Here is a 25,598-nt window from a genome sequence, read left to right as displayed (position 1 = left end):
AACAAATGTACCTTGATCTTATACTTCCCAGCCTCCAGAATTGTGATTAATCAATTTCTGTTGTTTATAAGCCACCCAGTTTATGGTATTTTTGTTATAGCATCCCAAACAAAGAAAAACAAAAACCAAACTAAATGTAAGTTAATAGTGATCAGAGGGGACACCCCAGCAGCTGGGAAATGATGGCTGACTAGAGACATCAGATGCCTGTTCTTCTAAGAAGGGCCCAACTTACGGGTGAGCAATCATGACCCAAGTAGAATACTGAGAGGAGAATTCCAGAACCTATCAGAGAATCTGTGGGAAGAAGCTGGAAAAAATCAAGGAAGCAAGGGTTTGGCAGCGATTGAACCCCAGGGATCTTGAAGCCTTGTGAAAGGAAATGTGGGCATATTTCTTGCTCCCCTCACCTCTATGGCAGACTGCCAACTGCTGAACTGTTGGAGAGGCCCCCTTCCTTTGTAAGCCAAAGCAATTTTTGTGGGAGGTGATGTGGGAACTTCTTGAGGACACAGAACCATGTGGCCAGCTCACATGAGTTCACTCACACAATACCCAGACCCTAGCCAAGGCCACCGGTGCCATAGGGTATGCAACCATTGTGGTCTGCAACCATTGTGGGCCTTTATCCTGCCAGGGAGTCTCAGCTCTTGTGTCTGTAACACTAGTTTTCTGTAAACATTCCCTAGAACCTGCTCAGACTGCAGCAATCACAAATCACTAGGACCCTGAGGAGCTGCAGGATTCCCAGACATCTAAGCCTCAGAATGGGCCCCTCCAAGGTGAAGGGAGAGTGCAGTGCACCTAAGTGTTCCTTAGGACAAAGGAAACCAGATCACATACTCTTCTCTGCTCAAGAGCTCCCTGCTAGTCAGCAGATTACTGTGCCCTTCCTTGAGAAGATGCAGATGTGGTGCTAGTTTCTGTAGGGAAGGAATGTGGTTGCGTCTCAGCAGAAAGATGGCACTGGTACCTAGAAGTGTATCTAGAGAGAGGGATTCTCCCAAGCTGCCATCCACTGTTGTAGAGGCAGCTACCCCTATTCCTGCTGGAGCTTGGAACAGGTGAGCTTAGAGACAGCCTTCCCAGGACTATGGGAAAAGCTGCACCTCCACTGACAGTGGGCTCACTGGCCTGGGCTTCCATGAAGGGTAGGGCCAATAACTCTCCCTGCATGGAGAAGCAGCATTCCTGCAGTACAATACAGGCAAACCACAGAGCTGTCTGTTTTGAGCTGAGGAAAGAGGTCCTGCCTCAAGGCCAGTTGGATGGCAGCCACAGGGCAGGTGTTTTCCATGGCCTTCAGTGCATTGCTGCCTAAAGATAAAAGACAGTTTCTATCTGAACCAAGTAAGTCATGAGGCCTAGGGCAGGGGTGCCATAAGAAAGCAAATCATGTTCCTGCCTGTTCAGAACATGCAGGTGGTGTACCTTCCTCCCCCACTGTGGAGACCTCCATGTATTACACCATGAACTCCCCCCAGAGCCCCTCACCTTTAAGGCAGGTACTTCTCCTCACTGAGGTATCAGGGGTAAGCCACCCCTTATCCATAAGAGCCACCTACTGGAATGGAGATTGAAGTGCACAACCAAATAAAAAAACCTGCAGACAGAAGGGCCATAAGCCAGACAAGCAAATGCTGAGAAAATGTATCATCCCTAGACCGACCCTATAAGAAAAGGAATTCTAAACAGGGAAAGGGAAGGATGATACTTGTCTTATAAAGGAATACAAAAGTATAATACAGAGTCATAAAACAGTTACACTGTTGAGACTGTAAAGCAACTAGATAACATTATGATTGGAAGAAATCTTCATGCATCAATATTAATCTTGAAAGTCAATGGTATAAATGCTCTCCTTATATAGACTGATGGAATGAATTTAAAAAGGAAAACAAGATTCAATCATACGCTGCCTAAAGCAAACATAACAAAGATCAGAGCAGAACTAAATAATGTTTTGGCCAAAACCAAAACCAAACAATAAAACAAAACATTAGTTCTTTGAAAAGATAAACAAAATTGATAGACCACGAGGTAGGTTAACAAAGAATAAATGGGAGAAGATTAAAATCACCACGATCATAAATTTTAAGTGATATTGCACCTGATGGCACAAAATGCAAAAGGTGATCACAGACAGCTATGAGTAACGGTGTACACACAAACTAGAAAACTAGAGTAAAAAGGAATTTCTGGAAATGTTCAACCTCTAAAGAGTGAACCAGGATGAAATAGATATCTTTAACAGACCAATAGACATCTTGAACAGACCAATACTGAGTAGTGAAATCAGTAATAAAAAAAGAATCTCAAGAAAAAAATCCCAAGATCACACAAATTGAAAAGATAACCTACAGAACAGGAGATAATATTTGCAAACTGTGCATCCTACAAAGGACCTATCTCCAGAATCTAAAAGGAACTCAAACAAATAAAATGACAAAAACCCAAATAATCTTATTAAAAAGTGTGCCAAGGACATAAACAGATATTTTTCAAAAGAGACATACCAGAGGCCAACAAACTTGAAAAAATTGTCACATCCCTAATCATGAGAGAAATGCAAATTGAAACTACAGTGAGTTACCATCTTACACCAGTCAGGATTATAATTACTGAAAAGTCTAAAAACAACGGATGTTGGTGAGAAGGGGAAGAAAAGAGAATGCTTATATACTGTTGTGGAAAATGTAAATTAGTAAAATCTCTATGGAAAACAGCATGGAAATTTTCCAAAGAAGTAAAAATAGAACTACCATGCAACCCAGCAATCTCACTACTGGGTATATATCCAAAGGAAAAGAAATGATTATATTAAAAAATAAAAAAACCTTACTTGCTTATTTTTATGACAGCATTATTCATGATAGAAAACTCATGGAATCATCCTATATGCCCATCAAGAGAATATTAAAAAAAATCGGAAAGAGCAAGATGGTTAACTGGATGCAGTCTGGAAGTGCCACTCCCACAAAAAGAGACTAGGATTTTGACTAATCCAACATAATTTGAGCATAACTTCAGATAAAAACACTGAATGTAGATGGATAAAAGACACAGGTGCTGAGGCTGAAGGGAGAGGAAGGTGGAAACACTGCCTGGGGTGTATGAATGCTAGGGTTGGTTCCCAGCCCTGAACAATTCATGGAGAAGGGGTGACTGAAAGGCTGGAGGAGCACTCATTCTCACAGTGCTTTTCTGGGATCTGCCGAAGACCACAAACCCCCACAGATGTTTAACAGGGGAATAGCCACAGAGATTAGCCAGAGACAGAGCTGCAGCAGTCATGGAGCCGAGAACTTTTGACTATGGGATAGCTCTGGCAGAGCCCATCCTTTAGGGTCCACATCCCAGGATTGCTCATCTTTCTCAGAGAGGTTCTGACTACAGCTAACCACAAGGGAGAAAGCAGGGCCTACCTCCTCAAAGGACTTGGGCATGTCTGTCCTGCAGGTCTGCCTTCCTGGCGGCCTCTTCCAGGGCTCCTACTTGGCTGTCCTGCAGGAACGTGCACACATTGGGATTATTTTTTCTCCACTGCCAAGCCTGGGTGCTGTGCTCCACTTGAGTACATTATGGCAGCCTAAAAGCATTTTTCTATTTCAGCACACCGAGAACCCAATGCTGAGGGTCCAAGGGGGACATGGGCGGGTCTTGGCACCCCAGGGCTGCAGCACACAGCTCAGGAGTGCCAAGCTGGGATCTGTGCCCAGCATTCGAGCAGGGGAGGAGCCCACATGCTAGGAAAACTGAGAAGGGGTATGTTTACAAGTTGATAGCCTTGTTTGGGACCTACGCATGTCTTTTTCCAAAGAGCTGGTCCAGAAATGCTGTGACCTATCTCCCTGTTGGATCTTCTCCCAAGGGAGCCCCATGGCCTGAAAACCCAACAGCAATGACAAAAACGACAACAGAATTGTTAACACAGTGCTAGTGATCATAGGTAGCTCGCCCAAGACCCAGGAATGGATTTGATGAGGGGTCATCTCTCTCCCCCTTGCGCCGTGGAACACAGCTACAAACACCAGGATAGAGAAAGAGCCAAGCAGCTAAGAGCCTGTCTACTGCCCATTGTTTTCCAATGCCATCTATTGGGTCACAATTCAAACTACAACACTGAAAAACATTTGACTAACTCTGCCTTCTGCAAAAGCAAGGTCGAGAATTCAAGAATGAATAAAGACCCTGTACAGAGCCTTAGCCATCTGCAAACTTTAAGAAGTGAAGCCAACTGTTTATATCCAACTTACATTACACTTAAAACAATACTAACCCTCCCAGATGAAAAAGAATCAGCACAGGAACTCTGGAAATTCAAAAAACCAAAGTGTCCTCTCACCTCCAAATGTGCTAACGAACTCCCCAGCAATGGTTTCTAACCAGCCTGAAATGACAGATAGGAAACTCAGAATCTGGATGGCGAGGAAGCTCTTCAAGATTCAGGAGAAAGTTGGAACTCAATTTAAGAAAGCAAGGCAATTCAGTAAAATAGTTCAAGAGTTCAGAGACAAATAGCCATTTTCAAAAAGACACAAACTGAACTATTTTAGCTAAAAAAAATTGACTACAGGAATTTCATGATTCAGTCACAAGTACTAACAGCAGAATAGACCAAGCTGAGAAAAGAATCTCAGAGTTTTAAGATCAGATCTTTGAATCAACTTAGATAAAAATGAAGAAAAAAAAACTTAAGAAAAAGGAACATAACCTCTAAGAAATATGGGATTATGTAAAAAGACCAGGCCTATGACTCATTCACATTCTTGAGAGAGTAGGAGAAAGAGTAAGTAACTTGGAAAATAGATTTGAACATAGAGCCCATGAAAAATTCTCTCATCTCACCAGAGAGACTGGCATGCAAATCAAAGACATACAGAGAATCCTCGCCAGGATCTACACAGCACAGCCAACCTTAGAGCACACAGTCAGCAGATGCAACAAGGTCAATGAAGAAGAAAAATTCTCAAAGGTGGCTGGAAGAAGGAACCCTACAGGGCTGTCAGCAGACCTCTCATCACAAATTTGAGAAGTTAGAGGAGATTGGGGACATATTTCCAGCATCCTTAAAGAAGAAATGGCAAACAAGCCTTTCATATCCTGCCAAACTAAGCTTCAAAATGAAGGAGAAATATTAATAAAATCTTTCTCAGACAAGTAAATGCTGAGGTCGTTATTTCCACTAGACAAGCCTCATAAGAGGACCTTAAGGGAGTGCTAAATATAGAATCAAAAGAATGACACCTTCTCCCACAAAAGCCCACTTACACACATAGCCCACAGGCACTATAAAGCAACCAGATGATCAGTCCTGCATAACATCCAGCTAACAACACAGTGACAGGATCAGGTTTACACATAGAAATACTAACCTTGAATGTAAATGGGCTAAAGCCCTCACTTAAAAGACAGAGTGGCAGGATGGGAAAAAGACTCAACCACATGTTGTGTTCAAGACACCCATCTACCATGCAATGACACCCACAGACTCACACTAAAATTGTGGAGTAAGATCTGTTATTGCAAATAGAAAATAAAAAAGAGCAGGAGTTGCTATTCTTAAAACGAATAAAACAGACTTTAAGACAAAATTAAGAAGGACAATGAAGGGCAATGCGTGATAATAAAGAACACAATCCAACAAGTCTTAACTATCCTCAATATGTATTCCCCTAACTTTAGAGCACCCACATTTATAAAACAAGTTCCTTTTGGCTTACAGAAAGACGTAGACAACTATACAGTAATAGTGTGAGACTTCAACAATTCACAGGGAGTGCTAGACAGATTATGGAAGCAGAAAACGAAAAAAGAATCCCTCAACTTAAACTTGACACTCGACCAGTTGGACCTAACAGAAATCTATGGAACACTCCACCCAACAATCACAGAATATACATTTTTCTTATCTTTACACAAAACATATTCTAAGATTTATCCCATGCTCAGTATGTTAGTCTGTTTTCACATTACTACAGAGTAAAATCTGAGACTGGGTAATTTGCAGGGAAAGAGGTTTAATTGGCTCAGAGTTCTGTAGGCTGTACAGGAAGAATAATGCTAGCATCTGCTCAGCGTCTGGGGAGCCCTCAGAAAATTTCCAATCTCGGCAAAAGGTGAGGGAGGAACAGGAACATCACAGGCCGGAGCAGGAGCTCGAGAGTGAGTAGGAAGGTGCAACACAGTTTTAAATGAGCAGACCTCATGAGAACTCACTCACTGTCTGCTATATCTTGACTGTATCCTCAACCAAATCTCATCTGAAATTCTCATGTGTTGTGGGAGGGACCCAGTGGGAGGTAACTGAATTGTAGGGGCAGGTCTTTTCCATGCTGTTCTCATGATAGTGAAGAAGTCTCACAAGATCTGATGGTTTCAAAAATGGAAATCTCCCTGCAGAAGCTCTCTTCTCTCATCTGCCACCATGTGAAGCATGTCTTTTACCTTCTGCCACGATTGGAAAGCCTCCCCAGCCATGTGGAACTGAGTACATTAAACCTCTTTATTTTGTCCAGTGCCCAGTCTTGTGTGTGTCTTTATCAGCAGTGTGAAAAAATGGACCAATATAGTAAATTTTTACCAGGAGTCGAGTGCTTCTGAAAAGATACCTGAAAATGTGGAAGCAACTTTGGAACTGGATAACAGGCAGTGGCTGGAAGAATTTGGAGGGCTCAGAAGACAGAGAAATGTGAGAAAGTTTGGAACTCCCTAGAGACTCGTTGAATGGCTTTGATTAAAATGCTGATAATTATATGGACAATGAAATCTAGGCTGAGGTGGTCTCAGATGGAGGTGAGGTGAGAAACTTATTGGAAACTGGAGCAAATGTGACGCATCATTTTTTAGCAAAGAGACTGGTGGCATTTTGCCTTTGCCCTACAGATTTGTGGATCTTTGAACTTAGAGATGATTTGGGTTATCTGGCAGAGAAATTTCTAAGAAGCATATGCATAATAATCTACGGTTACAAAAAATTAATAAATCAAAATTGTATGATTCCCGCACCCTGGCCGGGAATGGTGTGCGACCAGCGTCCAGCATATAGGAGCGCCTGGCCCAGAGGCCACGGTGAAGAGCGGGACCTGGGACCCTCCGAGCCCCACGGGCCTCTGAGCTGAGGTCCAGGGTTATTTTGATGTCTCAGGACCTTTAGAAAGAGACCTCGCTAGAGCACAATAGAGCAGGGGACTTCTGTAGTGTCAATTCTTTGAGGAGTCTCCGAGTATTTAGCTGTTTTTCGTGGTGTGTATTCTGACTTTCGTTTTCATCTACAGTGTCTGAGTTCCCTTTTCTCCAAAACCATACCCGCATTTCTTTATTTTTTTTCCTTTGGAGACAATCCTGCTCTGCCCAGGCTGGAGTGCAGTGGTGCCATCTGGCCTCACTGCAACTGCGCTCCCGGGTTCAAGTGATTCTCATGCCACAGACTCCCAAGTAACTGGGATTACAGGCATGTGCCATCACGCCCAGCTAATTTTTGTATTTTTAGTAGAGACATGGTTTCTGCATGTTGGTCAGCCTGGTTTCGAACTCCAGACACGGCCAGGCAAGGTGGCTCACACCTGTAATCTCAGCACTTTGGGAGGCCAAGACGGCAGATCACAAGTTGAGGAGTTTGAGACCAGCCTGGACAACATGGGGAAACCCTGTCTTTACTAAAAATACTAACATTAGCCGCGCATGGTGGCAGGTGCCGGTAATCCCAGCTACTCGGGAAGCTGAGGCAGGAGAATTGCTTGAGCCTGGGAGGCGGAGACTGCAGTGACCCCAGATCTGCAACCTCCTCCTCGGGTTCAAGTGGTTCTCCTGCCTCAGCCCGTCCAGCAGCTGAGATTACAGGCGGGCGCCACCACACCAGGCTAATTTTTGTATCAGTAGGAAAGACGGGGTTTCTCCGTATTGATCAGGCTGGTCTCAAACTCTTTACCTCAGGTGATCTGCTGCCTCGGACTCCAAAAGTTCTGGGATTACTGGTGTGAGCCACCGAGCCTAGCCTCTCCTATGTTTTAAAAAGCTTTCTAGGAATGTTCATTAAGTGTGAGATTATCTGTGTGGTTTTCAATTAAACCACACACAGTTAACTTCGTTGGATAGTTAATTTTGAGGACCTTTTGTCTGTTGTTCAGTTTTATGTAGCAGAATTTTCTGTTCATGTCGTTTGTGAAATATTAGATAGTTTTGTTACTTTGTAGTGTTTTTTGTGTACACCTTAGATGACAACACATGAATTACATGATTACCTGAAATTTTTGCCTAATCTGTAGGATGCTTTTTTTATTTGGAAAGTAGTTTCTTTGCTGTGCATAAACTTCTCTGGTTGATGTAGTCCATGTTTATTTTTGCGTTTTATGCGTATAATTTTGGTCATCCATATAAGGAAATAGGTATCAGTTACAAAGCATTTAATTGTCAATGAGGTCTTGCTTCCAGGGTGTTTCTTTCTTTTTCTCTTTTCAAAGGTGAACAGAGATTCACGTGACCCAGAATATATGCTCAACCTGTGTTTTAGTTAAAAACATTTTGTGGTTTATGGTCTTTTGTTCTGGTCTTCAGGGGTTTGTGTGTTTGTTTTTTGTGGGGGGTGTGGAGGGTGCAGGGGTTGATTTTCATATATCATGTAAAATAGGGTCCTGTTTCTCTCTTCTGCATCCAGATAACATTTTTCTCAAAGGTATTCATTGAGCAGACTCTGCCTTCCACATGTGGTGGTCTTTATCAAAGTGAGTTGACTGTGCCCATATTTGTGTTGATCTTGTTTTGTCCTCCCCATTTTTGTCCACAGTTCTAGGTATTGTTTTTATCCAAGTACTATATATCTGCAGCATAACTGCAGCTTGGCAGTGTGATTTAATATCAAGGATTGTGGGTCCTCACTTTGATTGTATTTCTCAGGATTCCTTTAGACATGAAGTGTTTTTATGGTTCCCTGTGATTTTTCGCAATATGTATTTATTTCTGTTTACTTTTTTTTTGCAACATAAAGGTGCATAATTAGGGGTACATTTTCACACATATAGATTGAGTAAGGATCAAATCAGGGTACTTAGGATCTCTATTCCCTCATAAGGTATTATTTTTGTGTAGAGAGAACACTCAAAATTCTCCTTTCTTGTTCTTTTGAAAAATATAGTATTGTTAACTCCAGTCATCAGGCTGAGGAGGAGAACACTCAGATTGATTCCTTTAAGGTTAAGATAGCTATGCTTCCATAACCAATCCCTACTCCCCCTCTGGCTCCCAGACCCTGGTAACCAATATTGTGCTTTCTACCTCTTTTAAGATAGACATCTTAAAATTCAGTGTTTGTCTTTCTTGGCCCAGCTCATTATATTTAACATAATGTTTTCCAGGTTCATCTGGGTTGCTCCACATGACACTGTTTCATCATTTTGGTGGCTGAAGAATATTCCCTAGTGTATGCATATGAGAGTTTCTTGATCCCTCTGTGGATGGACAGGTAGGTAGGATGTATACCCAGTAGTGGGAATGCTAGATGGTATGGTATTTTTCTTTTCTATTCTTTGCAGTACCCCCAACTGTTTTTTATAGCATTAATACTTAATTTACGCTTCCACAAACAGTTCCCCTTTGTGGAAATTAATACTAGAAGTTGTCTTTTTAAATATTTTAATCTGTTTATAATGTTCATTCTAGTTGGGAGTGAGATAAGATCTGAGAGTGGTTTTGATCTTCATGTTTCTCATGCGTAGTAATGGTAACCACATTTTTGCAAATGTTGCATCAGTTTCTTGTCTGCACAAATATCTCTTCAGGTTATTTGGTTTGGTTATTTTTCTGCTGTTTTTTTTTTTCTTTTAAGCTGGTAGTGTTACTGGCTTGTACCTTTAAAAAAATAACCCCTTATTCAACTGAATGTTTGCCCAAACTTTTCTTACAATTTTTAGCATGCTTTTTCAATTTGTTCATTGTTTGTTAGGCACAAACTCTTCAGTTTGATGTGGCCCCGAATGTGTATGGTTTCTTGGTTAGCTGTGCTGTTGGTTACTAATGAAGAAAAAACAAAATCACTACCAAAGCAGTCCATTGTTTGTGAGCCACCAAGCGGGGCTATTTATTTATTGATTTATTTATCTATCTATTAATCGGTTTATTTAGAGGGAAACTTGTATTTATTTACTGACATACTTATGGAGAAGCAGGTCACATTTAATTATATATTTTGAGGCAGGCTTGGATTTACGTATTTATGTATCTACCTACCTATTTAGAGGCAGGCTTACATTTACTTATTTATTCATTTAGACACAGGCTGACATTTAATTATCTACTTATGTGTTTGTGTGCAGGTTCACATTCATTCATTTTCTTAGCTTAACTATGTAATGATTTAGAGGCTGACTTGCGTTTCTTGATTGATTGATTGAATCATTGATTCATTGATTTTAGATGAATTCTAGCTCTCTCACCAGGCAGGAGTGCAGTGGCACAGTCTTGACCCACTGCAACCTCCCCCTCTTTGGTTCAAGTGATACTTCCATCTCAGCCTCCCTTGTAGCTGGGACCCCAGCAGCGTGCCACCACACCTGGCTAATATTTTTCTATTTTTAGTAGAGACCGGGTTTCTCCATGTTGGCCAGGATGGTCTTGATCTCTTGACCTCATGTTCCAAGTGTCTCGGCCTTCCAAAGTGCTAGGATTACTGAACTGAGCCTTGTCACCTGGCCTTTATTTATTTATTTATTTATTATTTATTTACATAATTACCGATTTATTTACTTAGAGGCAGGAAGCCTGGATGACATTTTTATATTTATATTTTTACTTATTCATTTAATTATTTTCATCTTATTATTTTTTTAAATAGAGAGAGGGATTCTTTCACCATCTTGGCCAGGCTGGTCTCGATGTCCTGATCTCAGGTGATATGGCCAGCTCAGGCTCCCAATGGGTGGGTGATTAAAAACATGAGCCACCAAGTGGGGCTGCTTATTTATTGATTTATTTAGAGACAGACTTGCATTTATTTGTTTATTTGCTGATGTACTTTTGGAGAAGCAGGTCAAATTTACTTTATTTATTTATTTGGAGACAGACTTCTATTTATGTATTTAGCTAGCTATCTAATTATTTAGAGGCAGGCTCACATTTACTCGTTTGTTTTATTGAGACCCAAGCTCACAGCATCTTTTTTATACTTATGTATTTGTGTGCAGGCTTGCATTTATCCATTTTCTTAACTATCTGTATAATGATTTAGAGGCAGTCTTGCATTTATTTATTTATTTGCTTATTCATTTTAGAGGGAGTCTAGCTCTGTCACCAGGCTGGAGTGCACTGGACCATTCTTGGCTTCCTGCAACCTCCGCTTCCTGGATTCAAGCGATTCTTCCTCCTATGCCTCCAGAGGATCTGGGACCACAGGTGAGTGCCACTGAGCCTCGCTAATATTTTTGTATTTTTAGTGGAGACGGGGTTTCACCATGTCGGCCAGGATGGTCTTGATCTCTTGACCTCGTGATCCGCTGGTCCTGGCCTCCCAAAGCGCTGGGATTGCGGGCTTTAGCCACCGCCCCCAGCCTTTGTTTATTTATTTACTTAACTACTTATTTATCTACTTAGTAGCAAGCAGACCATCCTGCATTTATTTACTTTTTAAAATCTATATTTATTTAATTATTTTCATCTTATTATTTTTTTAAATAGAGACAGGGTTCCTTTCACCATCTTGGCCTGGCTGGTCTCGATGTCCTGATCTCGGGTGATATACTGGGCTCAGGCTCCAAATGGGTAGGGGATTAAAAGCATGAGCCACTAAGTAAGGTTATTTATTTATTGATTTATTTATGTATCTATTAATTGATGTATTTAGAGGCAAACTTGCATTTATTTATTTATTTACTGATGGAAATGGAAAAGCAGGTTGCATTTAATTATATATTTTGAGGCAACCTTGGATTTATGTATTTATCTACCAATCTATTTATTTAGAGGCAGGCTTACATTTACTTATTTATTCATTTAGACACAGGCTGACATTTAATTATCTACTTATGTATTTGTGTGCAGGCTTGCATTTATCATTTTCTTAACTAAATAATGATTTAAAGGCTGGCTTGTGTTTCTTGATTGATTGATTGATCGATTGATTGATTCATTGATTTTAGATGGATTCTTGCTCTCTCACCAGGCTTGAGTGCAGTGGCACAGTCTTGGCCCACTGTAACCTCCCCCTCTTTAGTTTAAGCAATTCTTTCACCTCAGCCTCCCTTGTAGCTGGGACCCCAGGAGCGTGCCACCATGCCTGGCTAATATTTTTGTATTTTTAGTAGAGACTGGGTTTCTCCATTTTGGCCAGGATGGTCATAAAGTCGTGACCTGAGGTGATCCACCTGTCTTGGCCTCCCAAAGTGCTAGGATTACAGGCATGAGTCAGGCGGTTTTCTAAGTTTTAAAATTATACTATTTACCCCTAGCACCAAGATTGTAGTCTCAAAATACCATTGCCCAGTGAAAGAAAACTAGCCTTCCTGGGAAAGTGCTGATTCCAGGTCTAGGCCAGAAATGTGTAAGAAGCCTGGAACATATTGTCACTCTGGATAGCAAAGAATCCATCAAAGATTATTAGGATGATTTCAACATGTCTGAAGGGCCAATCTGAAGGGACTCCTTCTAACCAAAGATAGGACATTTTGTACATTAATAAGGATAATAGTTGCAGTGAATGGAGATATATCAGATATGTTTGAATATCTGCATTCATAATGATCCTTTTGAAAAAATAAAAGTGGGCTGACACAGTTCCTCATGCCTGTAATTTCAACACTCTGGGAGGCTGAGTTAGGAGGATCACTTCATCCAGGAGTTCAAGACCAGCCTGTGCAACATAGGGGGACTTTGTCTCTACAAAACATTTTTAAATTACTCAGGTATGCGGGCCTGTGTCTTTGGTTTCAGCTACTTAGGAAGCTGAGATGGGAGGGTCACCTGAGCCTAGAAGTTTGAGGCTGTAGTGGCATGAGTGCTTCTCTGCATACCAGCCTGGGCAACAGAGCTAGGCCCTCCCTGTCTAAATAAATTAATAAATAGAAGTGATCACCATTGAAGGATATAAATGAAAGAGCCCATCATTTTGAAAAATGGTAAATGGAGGAAATCAAGCCATGAACTGGCATTTTCTATATAAGTTGTGCAAGTGAGTAACACAGTTTATAAGAAGCAGCATCTCTTTTTTATATTTGCTTCATTTTTTTCTTCATGCAAGGAAGGCCCTTCTTCAGGCAGCAGTATCTCTTTCTGGAAGTATGGCAGCTCATACACGAAGAAGGAATGATGCAACAATACCTTCATTGTTCAATACATAATTGATCAATGGCCATTAACATCACCAATTAAAAAAAAGATGCCCAGAAAATACACACCTCCTCCCAGAAGAAACTAGCACAGTCTTTGCCCTGACCCTCAAGTCCAACCTGAATCTCACCAAGTCTTGAGATCAAACTACTAATTTGTCAAAACTAGAACAAAGTGAAGAGCAAGTTAACCAACATCACAAGATAGAATTAGCAAAATTCACAGTATGAGAAACAGCATAATAAGAATACACTTAGCTTAATCCAAAGTATGGGGACATGGCCTGATTTATTCAATAAATAAACTGCAAGGGACAGCACAGAGATCAAAGTGGGAAGCTGTCAGGATCAAAAAAATTGTAAGAGGTAAATCAAACAATCCCAAAGAGAGACTTTATTTGGATCCTGATTCAAACAATAAATACATGAAATGGCTGGAAATTTGGAGCTAGAAGGGGAATTGACAGTGATAAAGAGCAATGGTGTAAGATGGTTGGTTGATGATGGTATTGGGATTATTATATTTTTTAAAGAGTTCTTGTCTCCAGGCATGGTGGTTCACACCTATGATCTCAGTAGTGTGGGAGGTCAAGGCGGGAAGATCCTTTGAATCCAGGAATTCTAGACCAGCCCGGGCAACATAGCAAGACCCTGTCTCTACTAAAATACAAATAAATGAATTAGATTGGCATGGTGGTGTGAGTCTGTAGTTGCAGCTACTCAGGAAGCTGAGGCAGGAGAGGCCACAGTGAATCAAGATCATGCCACTGAACTCCAGCCTGGTTGACAGAGACCTTGTCTTGAAAGAACAAACAAGAATTGTATCTTTTACAGACATATACCAAGACAGTTGGGGAGGAAATTATATGATGTGTGGGATTTGCTATAAAATCATGAGAGGAAGAGGAGAAGCATGTAGGGGAGTATACATGTAATGAGATTGGCCATCAGATAACAAATATCTGAATCTGCTGCTGAGTAGGTGAAAGCTCACCACACTAGCCTCTTGTTCCAAAAAGCTCTAGAATAGAAATTTTGTGTAAAAATCCACTTCATGGATTTGTAACAAGCATTGAATAAGATCCTGTATACAGAGTGTTTTATCACCATGGCTTGCAGGTAGTCAGCACACAAACATTGTTTTTAGTTTTGTATAGTCCCTGTCCATTAATCACACCCAAAAAAGGTATGTTGTTCACACCAAGATCTCTGGCCCATGGACCTTTGTCCACTGGGTAGCAATTTATTGGAATTTGAGGTTTAGAATAAGGAAATACCAGCCTTCAAAGCCCCAGGCCTACTATCAAATAGCAAAGCCAATGGTCCCAGATGCCTTTGTATCACACCTAGTAAGTAGGACCACTTTTCTCTCACCTTGTAGGCACACTTGAGTTCATTCACTCATTTTTTATTCATTTCTTATATGCCATGTATTGGGTACTAGGGATCCATAATACAGTGGACCACTAATTGATTGAAAGCATCACTTTCAAAGCATCATTTCAGGATAAGTATTTCGTGTCAAGTGGATTCCAGGAACAGTGCAAAGGATCCATGGCCTCAGTCACCATGAAGACCCTCCCAAAAGCCAACCATCCTGAGCCCATATAAATGAGTGGAGACATGGAACTCACCCTTACAAGGCCTAGAACCTGACAGAGTATACAAGACGGAAGCCCAAATAACTAAGAACAGGAAGCTGAAGATGAGAGGTGGGCCCCAAAGGATTCTGTGAAAATGCTTTGTGTTTGTGGCTTTATTGCGCAGAATGAAACCTTTGTTTTTATTCACAAGTTAGACACACTCTCTATATAGAATCTATGAAGGGACATTTCTGTATTTTTTGAGGCCTATAGTGAAAAATGGAGTATCTCAGGCAGCTCTGGATGAATTTCGCAGTCACCAAGAGGGGCAGGGTGGCTGCAGGTGGCCAGCAGCAGGGATGGGCATTGTGAGTCATTGGATGGGGTTATGAGAAGTGGCATTATGAGCCACTGGCCTGACTTTGTTGTTTCCTGGTAACCAGGTGACATAGGAGGCTTTGTCATAACAGGCATCAGCCAGGGCCAGCAGCCTTCAGTCGGAAGCTGGTAGTGGGAGGAGGAGGAGCTCCGACTACTCTCACGGAAGTGTTTGTGCCCTTGGCACTTGCTCTGTTGCTTTGCTTTTTCATTTTTATTTTGTGCGTTGCTTTGTTTTTTGTGTGTGTGTGTGTGTTGCTTTGTTTTGTTTTTTTCTTTTTTTTAGTTGCATTTTAGATTTGGGGGTACGTGTGAAGAACATTCAAGATTGTTGCATAGGTACACACGTGGCAGTGTGATTTACTGCCTTCCTCCCCATCACCAATATCTGGCATTTTTCCCCATGCTATCTCTCCCCAACTCCCCACCCCCCCCACTTTCCCTCCCCTATTTTCCCACAACAGACCCCAGTGTGTAGTGCTCCCCTACCTGTGTCCATGTGTTCTCATTGTTCTTTTTTCTGATTTTGTGCATTGCTTTGTTTTGAAAGTCCCCTTGTAGGTCACCCATGGGGAATTGCCTAGGCCGCAGGGCTGGCCTCAGTTGTGCCTGGTGCCAGCGGGCAGTGGTGCCGTTTTGTGAATGTGAGACTCAGTCTGTGGCAGCTGCAGCACCAGAATCCACCACTGCAGAGGCTGCCGTGTTACATCCTGGAATGGTGGAGGTTCAGCATGTGCAGCCCATCAAGTCAAAGCGGCGCAAAGGTAAAGAAGCCACAGGTGCCATTTGCTCTCTGGCCACCACCTCCCCCACCTCCTTCCCATCTCCTCACCCCAGAGACATCCTCAGCTTCCAGTTCCTTCCTGGCTATAGCCAGCTTTTCCAGGGCTGGGCATGGGGGACAAAGGCTAGTCCTGCTTCTTGTCTTTGTTGTTGAGCCTTATTGCTTGAGGCATTTTTGGTCCAGTCTCTTTCTTTCCCCGATGAAAATTCAGATCCTCCAGTTTTGGAGTCTCCATCGCATTCTCTAGCCTTACCTATCCAGCTACTATGATACCTCAGTGAAGGAGCTGGGTAAAGGCCCAATCATCTCTTTTCTCCTATTCGATAAGGAAGCTAATAATTGGGATAATTCAGACTCAAATATTTGGAGACTTCTTAAATTTAAAATAGAGTTTGCCATGGAAGAGATTATATGGTGTTCTTAATAGATGGTTTGAAGTCACCTTGACAGAAGCAGCTTTACTTCTTCCAATTGTAATTTGAAAACTGAAGGAAAAATTGAGGGACATGCTTAAAATGACTGCAAAAGATATGAAATGTTACTGCCAGAGCTGTTAAAAAATTGTTTGTGTTTTGGTTTTATCCAAAAGTTTAGCCGAGGAGCTCTGATTACTTTAAAATTCCCACTTTGACATGAATGTCTCTTCAGCCCTTCTCCAGTAACTTCACAGGCTTTGTTTACCTCCTTGTTCTGAAAGACAGGTAGAGCTAGCTCATGGTTACAGGTTCCAAAAGAGATGAAATGACTTTAGACTTGAATTTGTAAGGTAAAGTCTTGAGAGTTAGAAGGCCAGAGCCTGCCTGTGGAAAAGAGTTTGTTTTCAGGGCTCCGCTTCCTACAGGATGGGAAAGGGGAGGAAAGAGGAAGTATTGCATTTTTTTGCTATGGTCAAATTGAAGACAAAAACTAACACTTGTAAGACAGGAGAGAAGCATTTAGTTACAAAATCAGTCAAACATTTGTGTATCACTACATTTGTTGAGCAAATGAAAGCTACCAGACTCAGGAAACCAGAGATGCTAATGGAATTGACATTAGTAACCAGGGTTTTCTACTGAGTTCAGCGACCAGGGTGACTTCCAATAACAACCATTCTTCCCTCCACACACTTTTCTTATGATTGGAAAGCTCAGGCAGCCCAGGATGAATAATGCAGTCACATGGGGGGAATGGTGACCATAGGTGGGCAGCAGCAGGGATGGGCATTGTGAGCCATTGGGTGGGGCTGTGGGGCAGGGCATTGTGAGCCATTGGGTGGGGCTCTGGGACAGGGCATTGTGAGCCAGTAGCCTGACTTGGTTGTTTCCTGCTGACCAGGTGACATAGGCTTTTTGGGTGACAGGCATCAGCCAGGGCCAGCAGCCTTCAGTTTAAAATCCTTTAGAATTATAGAAATAGATGAATCTAGCAACAGATAATTCTGGGTTACCAGTTCCTTGAACAAAAACTAAGTCCAGTGAAATAGAAAACATTATATCATAAAGACATAGAAATATGATCAGCTCATTTCTTTCATTTTAATGGCAGAGATTTTATTAGTATGGAGAAAATGTCTTACAGGTCTTGTGTTTAACCTTCAGTTTGGCTCTTACCTTCTTTCACAGAATAATTAAGCCTCATGATGGGTGTGCCTTTGTAACAAGGAAGTGCTGTACTCCCTTTTCAGAATATTGAAAAGTTGTGAAAGAATAAACAAATAATTAGATTGTACCTTATACCCAAAGCATGCAAGTACCTGTGGAAACTCCTTGCTTGGTGGTGTATGGCAAGCCTCTGTGTGATATTCTGTCTGATTTGGCAGATGAGGTAGTGAGAGAACAAAGTGAGCCTTTTCCTTATTCTTTAGGATGTAAAACATGTTTTCATGTACATCTTACTGGAAGCTTCCAAATACAAATAAGGCCTGTGTATATTCTAGCTATGTTGCTGATGCAGAAGGGAAGGCTTAGAGATCTGAAGGGACTGTGTGAGACGGCTGCTGAACAGGACTGAGGTTCTAAGTCATCAAAGTACACATTGGAGGTCGTAGTGATGCCAAACTCAGTTCTTAAAGAACTTGACAGACTCCAGAATGTCTTATATTTTAAGGTCTACCCATAACATAGACCTCTCTTAGAACTTACTTTCATCTTGATTAGTTCCTTTTGCATCTTATTTTACACATTTACCTCTCCGTTTTTCCTCCTAAAGAGATGGGTCCTCACTGTGGGCACAGAGCCCAGGCTTCTGACCCTGGCCTGGGCTCAAGCACTCCTGCTGCCTCAGCCTGTAGGAAAGCTGACAATACAGGCATGTGCCATCTCTCCTGGCTCTACCTTCTGTCCGTACATTTATTAAAATGGATAAGGACAAAAGTAGGGGTGACAAAATGGCCTACATTTACCAGTCAAATCAAGTTTAATAAATGTGGAAGAGTTTCATCTGCTAACTGATTTGAAGCTGAGAATGCCCTGGTCAGGAGAAAGGAGAAGCTGGCAGGAGGGCGGCAAGGCCCCTCACATTAAAGCACAGGCTGTGAGTAAGAAGTGTTAAGTCAGAGCAGTTGAAGAAAAAATAGTTTGTGAGCACAGAATTTACCATCTTATGTGTATGTGCATGACAGTAAGTTTCTATATGTCTCTTCAAACGTATTTTTGTGGTATTCAGTAAAGGGACAACAGAAACCTCAATTTCAGTGTTCATTCTTTGGCCAGGCACGGTGGCTCATGCCTGTAATCCCAGCATTTTGGGAGGCTGAGGTGGGCAGATTACCTGAGGTCAGGAGTTTGGGACCAGCCTGGCCAAAATGATGAAACCCCTTCTCTACTAAAAATTAGCCAGGTGTGGTGGCACATACCTGTAATCCCAGCTACCTGGGAGGCTGAGGCAGGAGAATCACTTGAATCTAGGAGTTGCAGGTTGCAGTGAGCCGAGATCGCCCCAGTACACTCCAGCCTGGCTGGGCAAATAAAACAAAAAAAAACTCTGCCTTTGACTGCCCTTGCCGCTTTGTCTTTCCTCACACCTTAAAAAAAACAAAAACAAAAACAAAAAAACAAGAAAGAAACATGTTCAGAGCACTCAATATAAAGTATAGACACATTCAGAGTTTGTTGTTAATATCTTTATTTCAGAAAATTGTGTATCACTCTTTTTTGAAAATAATAAATTCCTACTTAGATGTGAAACATTTTAGCCTTTCTATAATGACGAATTGAATTCTTTTGTTAACTTAGACAAATATCACCGCAACCAGTGCTCCAACCATTCTGTGGCACACTAAGCAGTCATTTAAAGGCATCAGGCAGAGCAGGGCGCACTGCTGTGGAAAGACATCCTGGAGTGCTCTCTAGGTGGCAAGTCCTGTTTCAGGAACTTATGCCATAAATTATGCTCTGCTTCATTGTTCTCTTCTGAAATATTTCCAAAGAACGTTGTGTTTTGAAGCCATTTCAAAGAGAAGCTCTAAGAACCCAGTTTAGATCTCAGACTCAAGCATATTTTGTCCTATCATGCCTTTATTTAGCAGTATATCTAATATGACTGGGGGTACTATAAGGAACAGATTAAGATAGTAGGAGCTCATTATCCAATTTTAACACTACCCATCGACTTTTCATGCAGCCTTTTGTGTTCTTACCATAGGAACGCTGCTAGTTTGTTGGCTCTCTGAAGTGAGGGGTCAGGGAAGGGAAAGCATGGGCTTATGATGTAGAGACCTCTGAGCAGCAGGTCTTTCAGCTTTCTAGTACCTATTTTGAACCCTCCTTTTAAAATAACTATCAGTATGTTTCATGTAAAAGATGTAGAAAATAAAAGTTACTTATTACACTCAGAACACCCATAGATCACTTGTGTTACAGTTTGAGCACTGTTATTCTGGAAATTATTGCTATGCATTTGAATATAATATTTTATTTCACTAATTTTTTGTAAAAGAAAACTTTCTGATTATTTTATATGTGCTGCCTTGTAACTTTTACTTAAAGCGGTGAGATAATGGCGTAAGTTTCTCAAACAGTACTTGACACCTAGAGAGCACTCCAGGATGTCTTTGCCTGCCAGGGCACCCTGCTCTACCTGATGACTTTGAATAACTGCTTAGTGTACTACGGACTGGTTAAAGCACTATTTATTTACCTGCCCTTTGCGATTGGCCGTCTTTTTTCGTAAAGTCAGAAACAGTCCTGTCATGTTTGATTCAGAACACACACAAAGCACATTTTGATGACAGGTGCGTGATATCTTGTTATAAAATTCAGATAATATGTTTTGTCTAGTGACATAATTAAACTGATGAAATGAGTCACTTTGTATTTAAGGTATTTTAGTTTTAAATATACTTGTGTCAAACTGCAGTTACCATTGACTTTTAGACATTAACATTCTTCATTTATATTTTTGTGGATCTTGATAGCTTGTGTCTTTAATTCTAAATAGCTACCAGTTTAAGAAATCCGATGCTGTCTTAGATGATAAAACAAAAGACAACTTTAGCAGATCTGGGAGAATTGGGAGAAACTTAACTAGTTTGGGGTAAAATGAAATATATGTATCGAGCAGTTTCAGATGTCCTGGCAGTGTTGCAGATGCAGGGCCAACAGTGGAACACAGCAGAGAGCCCCATTCTAAGTCTGACCCTTACATTCGATAGGGAAGTAAGGGCAGCCAGCACATGAATAGTCAAGAATGGCAGGTGGTGACATGCTGGGAAGAAAGTAAAGTAGGGTAATGGATTAAAGAGGAGGGCAGTTTTATGGAGGGTTGGTGTTAAGAGCTGGATGCTCTCTTTAAGTGACATGTGAACAGTCTTAAAAGTGAAATGGGCTGGGTATAGTGGCTCCCACCTTTAATCCCAGCACTTTGGAAAGCCAGGATGAGGGGATTCCTTGAGGATGGAAGTTTAAGACCAGCCTGGCCAACACAGAGACACCCCATCTTATTTATTTTTAAAAATAAAAAAGTGAGGGGAACCCTGTGAGGATGGTGGGAGAGGGCTTCCAGAGAGGGATTTCCACTTTGGAATTTCTGAAATTGAAACGAAGTTTTAGGCAAAGGACAGAAAGCCACAAGGGCAGCTGCAGCAGAGTAAAAGGATGCTTGGATGAATAAGGTGGGTGAAGGCCTTGTACACACAGTGAGCACTTACAGAGAAGATGAACTTCAGTTGAGATGGAAAACCACTGGAGGATTATAGCCCAGGGTTACTGTTAATTCTCTAAGAAAAAGACTGAGCAGCAGCTCTGTGAATATGCTGTAATACAGGCAAGGGTGGAAGCAGGAAGAGCAGCTAGGAGATTGGTGGAGTAGTTCAGGTGAGAGCCGACAGTGAAGAGAAAAACAACAATGACCTGAAAGAGGCGGACTTGAGAAAAATCAAGTGAAACTAAAAGTAGATCATAAAGTGGTAAATAGACAAATCACAGAAAAAGAAATGCAGGTTATTTTTAAACACATCTTCACTCATAAAAGAAAGGCAAATGACAGCTCTACTGCAGGGTCTCTCCTATTGAGGGAAATCCCAAAACCATGGCAAAATGTTCTTTGGTGTGGCTGTAAGGAAAGTTGTATTCATATATTGCTGGTGGAAATGCAAAAAGGCTCAACTCCATGAAGGGGAATTTGGCACCATCTCACAACCGTGAAAATGCATTTGAACCAGACATTCTACTTTGAGGAATTTTATCCTGAAGGTATGCTCCATAAATATAAAACAAACTATGTGCAAAGTTCTCGTTGCATTATTTTCAATAGTTAAATATTGGAAATAACTGACATGCCTAGTAAGGGACTAGTAAAATAAGCTGGTACTTGTACATAAAGGAGAAGTATGAAGCTGTGAAAAAGAGTAAGATGTCTTTTTATTGCTGTGGAATGATTCCCAAGATAGGGTATGCAGAAAAGCCAAAAGGAGTACGTGCAGTAATATACATGAAAGAAAGGAGAAGAAATCATGTGTATTTCATTATTTAAAAATAAAAGACAACATTGGGGAAGTCTTGATGATGACCTGTGACAGTTTTCTCCTAACTTCACTGAGTAGTCAAAGTGCATATTTTCTCAAAATATTATTTTGCTATGGGTTCTGCAAAGGATGTTAAGTGTGCACTTTTCGCCTTTGAGTTAGAGAAAGCTTTGGTTTGTAATCTATTGTACCTTGTGTAGTATACAGACTGCTCTTTGATTTTATTCTATCCTCTCAGTGTTTTGAGTTAGGTGTAATATGGGAATTATACTTGTGTTACATATGAGGAGGCTGGTTCTAAGAAGAAGACTGAGTAGATCAAGAATGTAAATTCTAGATATATGGCATATAAAACTAGAATTTATAAAAAGGCGTGCATATGGCCTGCTTTAAATACTACCTTGTCTAAAATACTTTCTTTTAGCTTACTAAAGCAATTAAGCCTCAGGATGAAAACAGCAATATTAGATAATGAGAAATAAAATGGGATACTTGTAACACAGTAATGCTTTTTATTTTGAAGAGACAGGGTCATAGCTCACTGCAGCCTCAATCTTCTAGGCTCAAATGATCTTCCCACAACCAGCTTCCATGTAGCTAGGGATACAAGGGCTCACCACATCTAGTGACATTTAGAAGATTTTTTGTAGAGATGAGGTCTCACTGTGTTGCCTATGGCTAGCACACCTAGCCCAGAAATGTTCCTAAAAGTCTGAAAAAAGTAAGTTAACTTTTATTAAGGCATATATAAAAAGATAAACATATACTATGGTATATGGAATGTCACAGTTCAGTCATGGTCACTACAACAGTGATTAAAATATCCAACAGTTGAGGCAAGTCTGAGAACTGAGAGGGATGTACAGGATTGCTTTGGAAGCCAGAATTAGGATTGTCAGAGCTGGGAAAGCAGAAGCAAGGCAAGAATGTGCCCAGGAGTGGGGTACACAGCAGCTCCGTGGTATGCCACGTGCACAGGAGTGTGGCACGCAGCAGCTCCATAGTTTGCCATGTGTCCTCTTTTATGTCAGGCCAGCTCCAGCCCAGCAGATGAGAATCACCTGATGTGTAGAAAGAGTGGACTCAGGTAAAACCTCTGATCATGCATCATAACTGAAAGACTTAAAATGTTTGCCTTATGGGTCATAAAGCTAATAAAAGTGACAACATAGGGATAATAGAGTAGGTCAGTAAATGCAGTAAGCCACCTGCCACCTCTCCAGAGCTTCAACCATCCCACAGAAATGTTGGGGCAGCAGGATTTGACAAAGCTTGTGAGAAGAGCTCTCAGTCCGGGGTCCAGGGCATGATCTAGAGGACTCAGGTGTTCCAGGATCTCTATCCCCGGGGAACCAACTACATTATTACCTCAGATCTATCACTCGTCACTGTGGTGACTCTGGGCAAGTCACTCAAAACGTCTGAGTCTTAATTCACTGAATTGGAAAATATGGGTTGTAGCCCCTTCCCTGCCTGTCCCTTGGGGCTGATGTGGGGATCAGGGAAATCACAGATCTCTGTCATGAGCTGGAAATCATGTGGCCATGGAAACTGTGATGTCATTTTCCATCCTACCCTGCACAGGAGACATGCAAGCTCCCTCTCTGTATTCAACCACTACCAAGTATCTGGATTATCTTTCTCGACATTGAATGATTGAACATTTTAGGGCATTTACAGAAAAAAGGGTCTTTTTAAGTCTTTATCTGCATTTCATCCTTTTAGGTGCTATAGACCTTAGTAGGTCTATAGCATAGATCAACTAATGTTTCTACATCTTAGAATAGGGAAGAGAGGCACAGATGGGTTCATATCCCTCTCCCAGGTATGTGCAGATTCTAAGTAGGATTTGAACCCAGCCTATTCTTGGTAACTTGGATCTTCTGCTTTTCTATATTGTCTCATCTGAATAAAGGTATCTGCCTGGACAAACAAATCTTCCTAGAGCCCAGATCTAATTCAGGTAGCATTGAAAAGCAGTCGTTGAAAACTAGGATCAGAAGTTTAAACTGAATAAGTTTTTACTAATTTCTCTGTGGTCTTCTGCCAGCAAGATGTCAAGCATTGTCTTTATTATAATACATTTCTACCTTGCAGGTTTGGCTGGCCGCACCAGGAGCTGGATACAAAAAAAATGGAGGTGTAAGAAAATTTGCCCCGCTGCAAATGAAGGTAGGGTGGAAATTATATCATTAAGTTGATTGAAGCAAATAATTCCAGTTTACTCATCCAGTGTCCCAGAGAGACTCAGTAAATGCTATGTGATGTTCCTCATTTATTTCATTTGTGCCCATTTAAATGCATTAAATCAATGGGTGATGCAACTACACAACAACTTAGAGGTTGGTTCTTTTTGTTTGTTTTTGTGAAAAGGTCTCATCTTGTCACCCAGGAGTGCATTGGTGCAGTCACAGCTCATTGCAATCTTGACCTCTCTATGTTCAGGTGATCCTTCTACCTCAGCCTCCCAAGCAGGTGGCTGTAATGCACATGCTTTATACCAAGCTATTTAAAAAAATTTATTTTTTTTTGTACAGACGGGGTTTCACAGTGTTGCCCAGGCTTGGTTCACTTTTGAGAGTAAAGGACATCTCAAATATTTAGACATTTGCTTTCAGTTTGGGCAATTATGAATACAGCAATTATAAACCTTCTGTGTCTTGTTTGGAAACATAATTTTTAAAATGTAAGGAAATACTAAAATTATGATTACTTGCTCGTACGGTAAGACTATGTTTCTTTGTAAGAATTTTGGTAGAATTTAACGGTGAAATCATCTGAAGGTAGTGTTTTTGTTCTTTTGAGAAGATACTAAGTATTGGTTCAATTTCTGATATACATATAGGCCTATTCAGATGATTCATTTATCATGAGAAGACTTTTAACCTTCCGAAACAGATCCAAAAAGTTAGCTCATTTCATATAATGTTTCCAAGTGTGAGCACAGATGTGTTCACAACATTCCTTTATTATTTTTTTTTGATTCAACTCGTCTTGAACTGATATTATTAGTACCTTGTGACTTCCTTCTTTTCCTTTGAGGTTAGACAAGGTAGAGGTTTATCAGTGTTAACTGATATTATCTCTGATGATTTCCTGTTTTTTATTCCATTAATTTCTGCAGTCGTTATTTATTTTTCCTCTATTCGACATTATACTGCTGTTTTTCTTTCATTGCCCAAGGTGGAAGCTAGATTATGAATTTAGATTTGATTTTACTCATTGACATAGCATCATGAATGTTACTCACTAAATATAATATCATTGAAATGCACACCTAATAATTAAAATAATAAATATGTAAGCTTTTAAAATTTTTAAAATACAACAGGATAGATGATTAATGTAGTAGCAGGATATGTAGATCCACAGAAGCTAAATAATCCTGTAACATTTCACAAAATGTTGGGATTTGCCTAGACCTTCACGTGGACAGCAGGTGTGATGAGATGCTCTCACTGAGCCATACAGCGCCTTTCTGTATTAACCGGTTCTCAGACTATTTCACACTGATGAGGTTGCCCTAGCTAGAAAGCCAAGGCTCTTTCATTTCTTTTTTTCCCCTCTCCTTTGCCTTCCTTCAGCACCAAGGAGAG

The 25,598-nt window shown here is 40.9% G+C and overlaps 1 protein-coding gene across 24 annotated transcripts in view; it reads left to right on the top strand.

Annotated features, from left to right (window-relative positions):
* The first annotated feature begins 14,838 nt into the window (after positions 1 to 14,838).
* LOC103790783 (uncharacterized) overlaps positions 14,839 to 25,598 on the top strand; it is a 70,675-nt gene continuing 59,915 nt past the window's right edge. For 22 of the 24 annotated variants that reach the window (XR_013529323.1, XR_013529322.1, XR_013529313.1 and 19 more), the window contains exons 1-3: positions 14,839 to 15,025; positions 15,825 to 16,038; positions 24,100 to 24,174. Coding sequence is in view for 12 of the 24 variants with exons in the window: in XM_078355497.1 (XP_078211623.1) it covers positions 15,843 to 16,038; positions 24,100 to 24,174 (271 nt within the window). In the remaining 12 variants the exon portion in view is untranslated. Of the gene's footprint in view, positions 15,026 to 15,391; positions 15,614 to 15,824; positions 16,039 to 24,099; positions 24,175 to 25,598 lie in introns of those variants that run through there. The other 2 variants (XM_054247469.2, XM_035279659.3) reach the window with 2 other exon arrangements.

This window comes from Callithrix jacchus, chromosome 18 (genome assembly GCF_049354715.1).
Source record: "Callithrix jacchus isolate 240 chromosome 18, calJac240_pri, whole genome shotgun sequence".
Taxonomy (NCBI): Eukaryota; Metazoa; Chordata; class Mammalia; order Primates; family Cebidae; genus Callithrix; species Callithrix jacchus.
The sequence above is the reverse complement of the archived record's forward strand: the minus strand, read 5'-3'. Positions and strand labels throughout refer to the sequence as shown.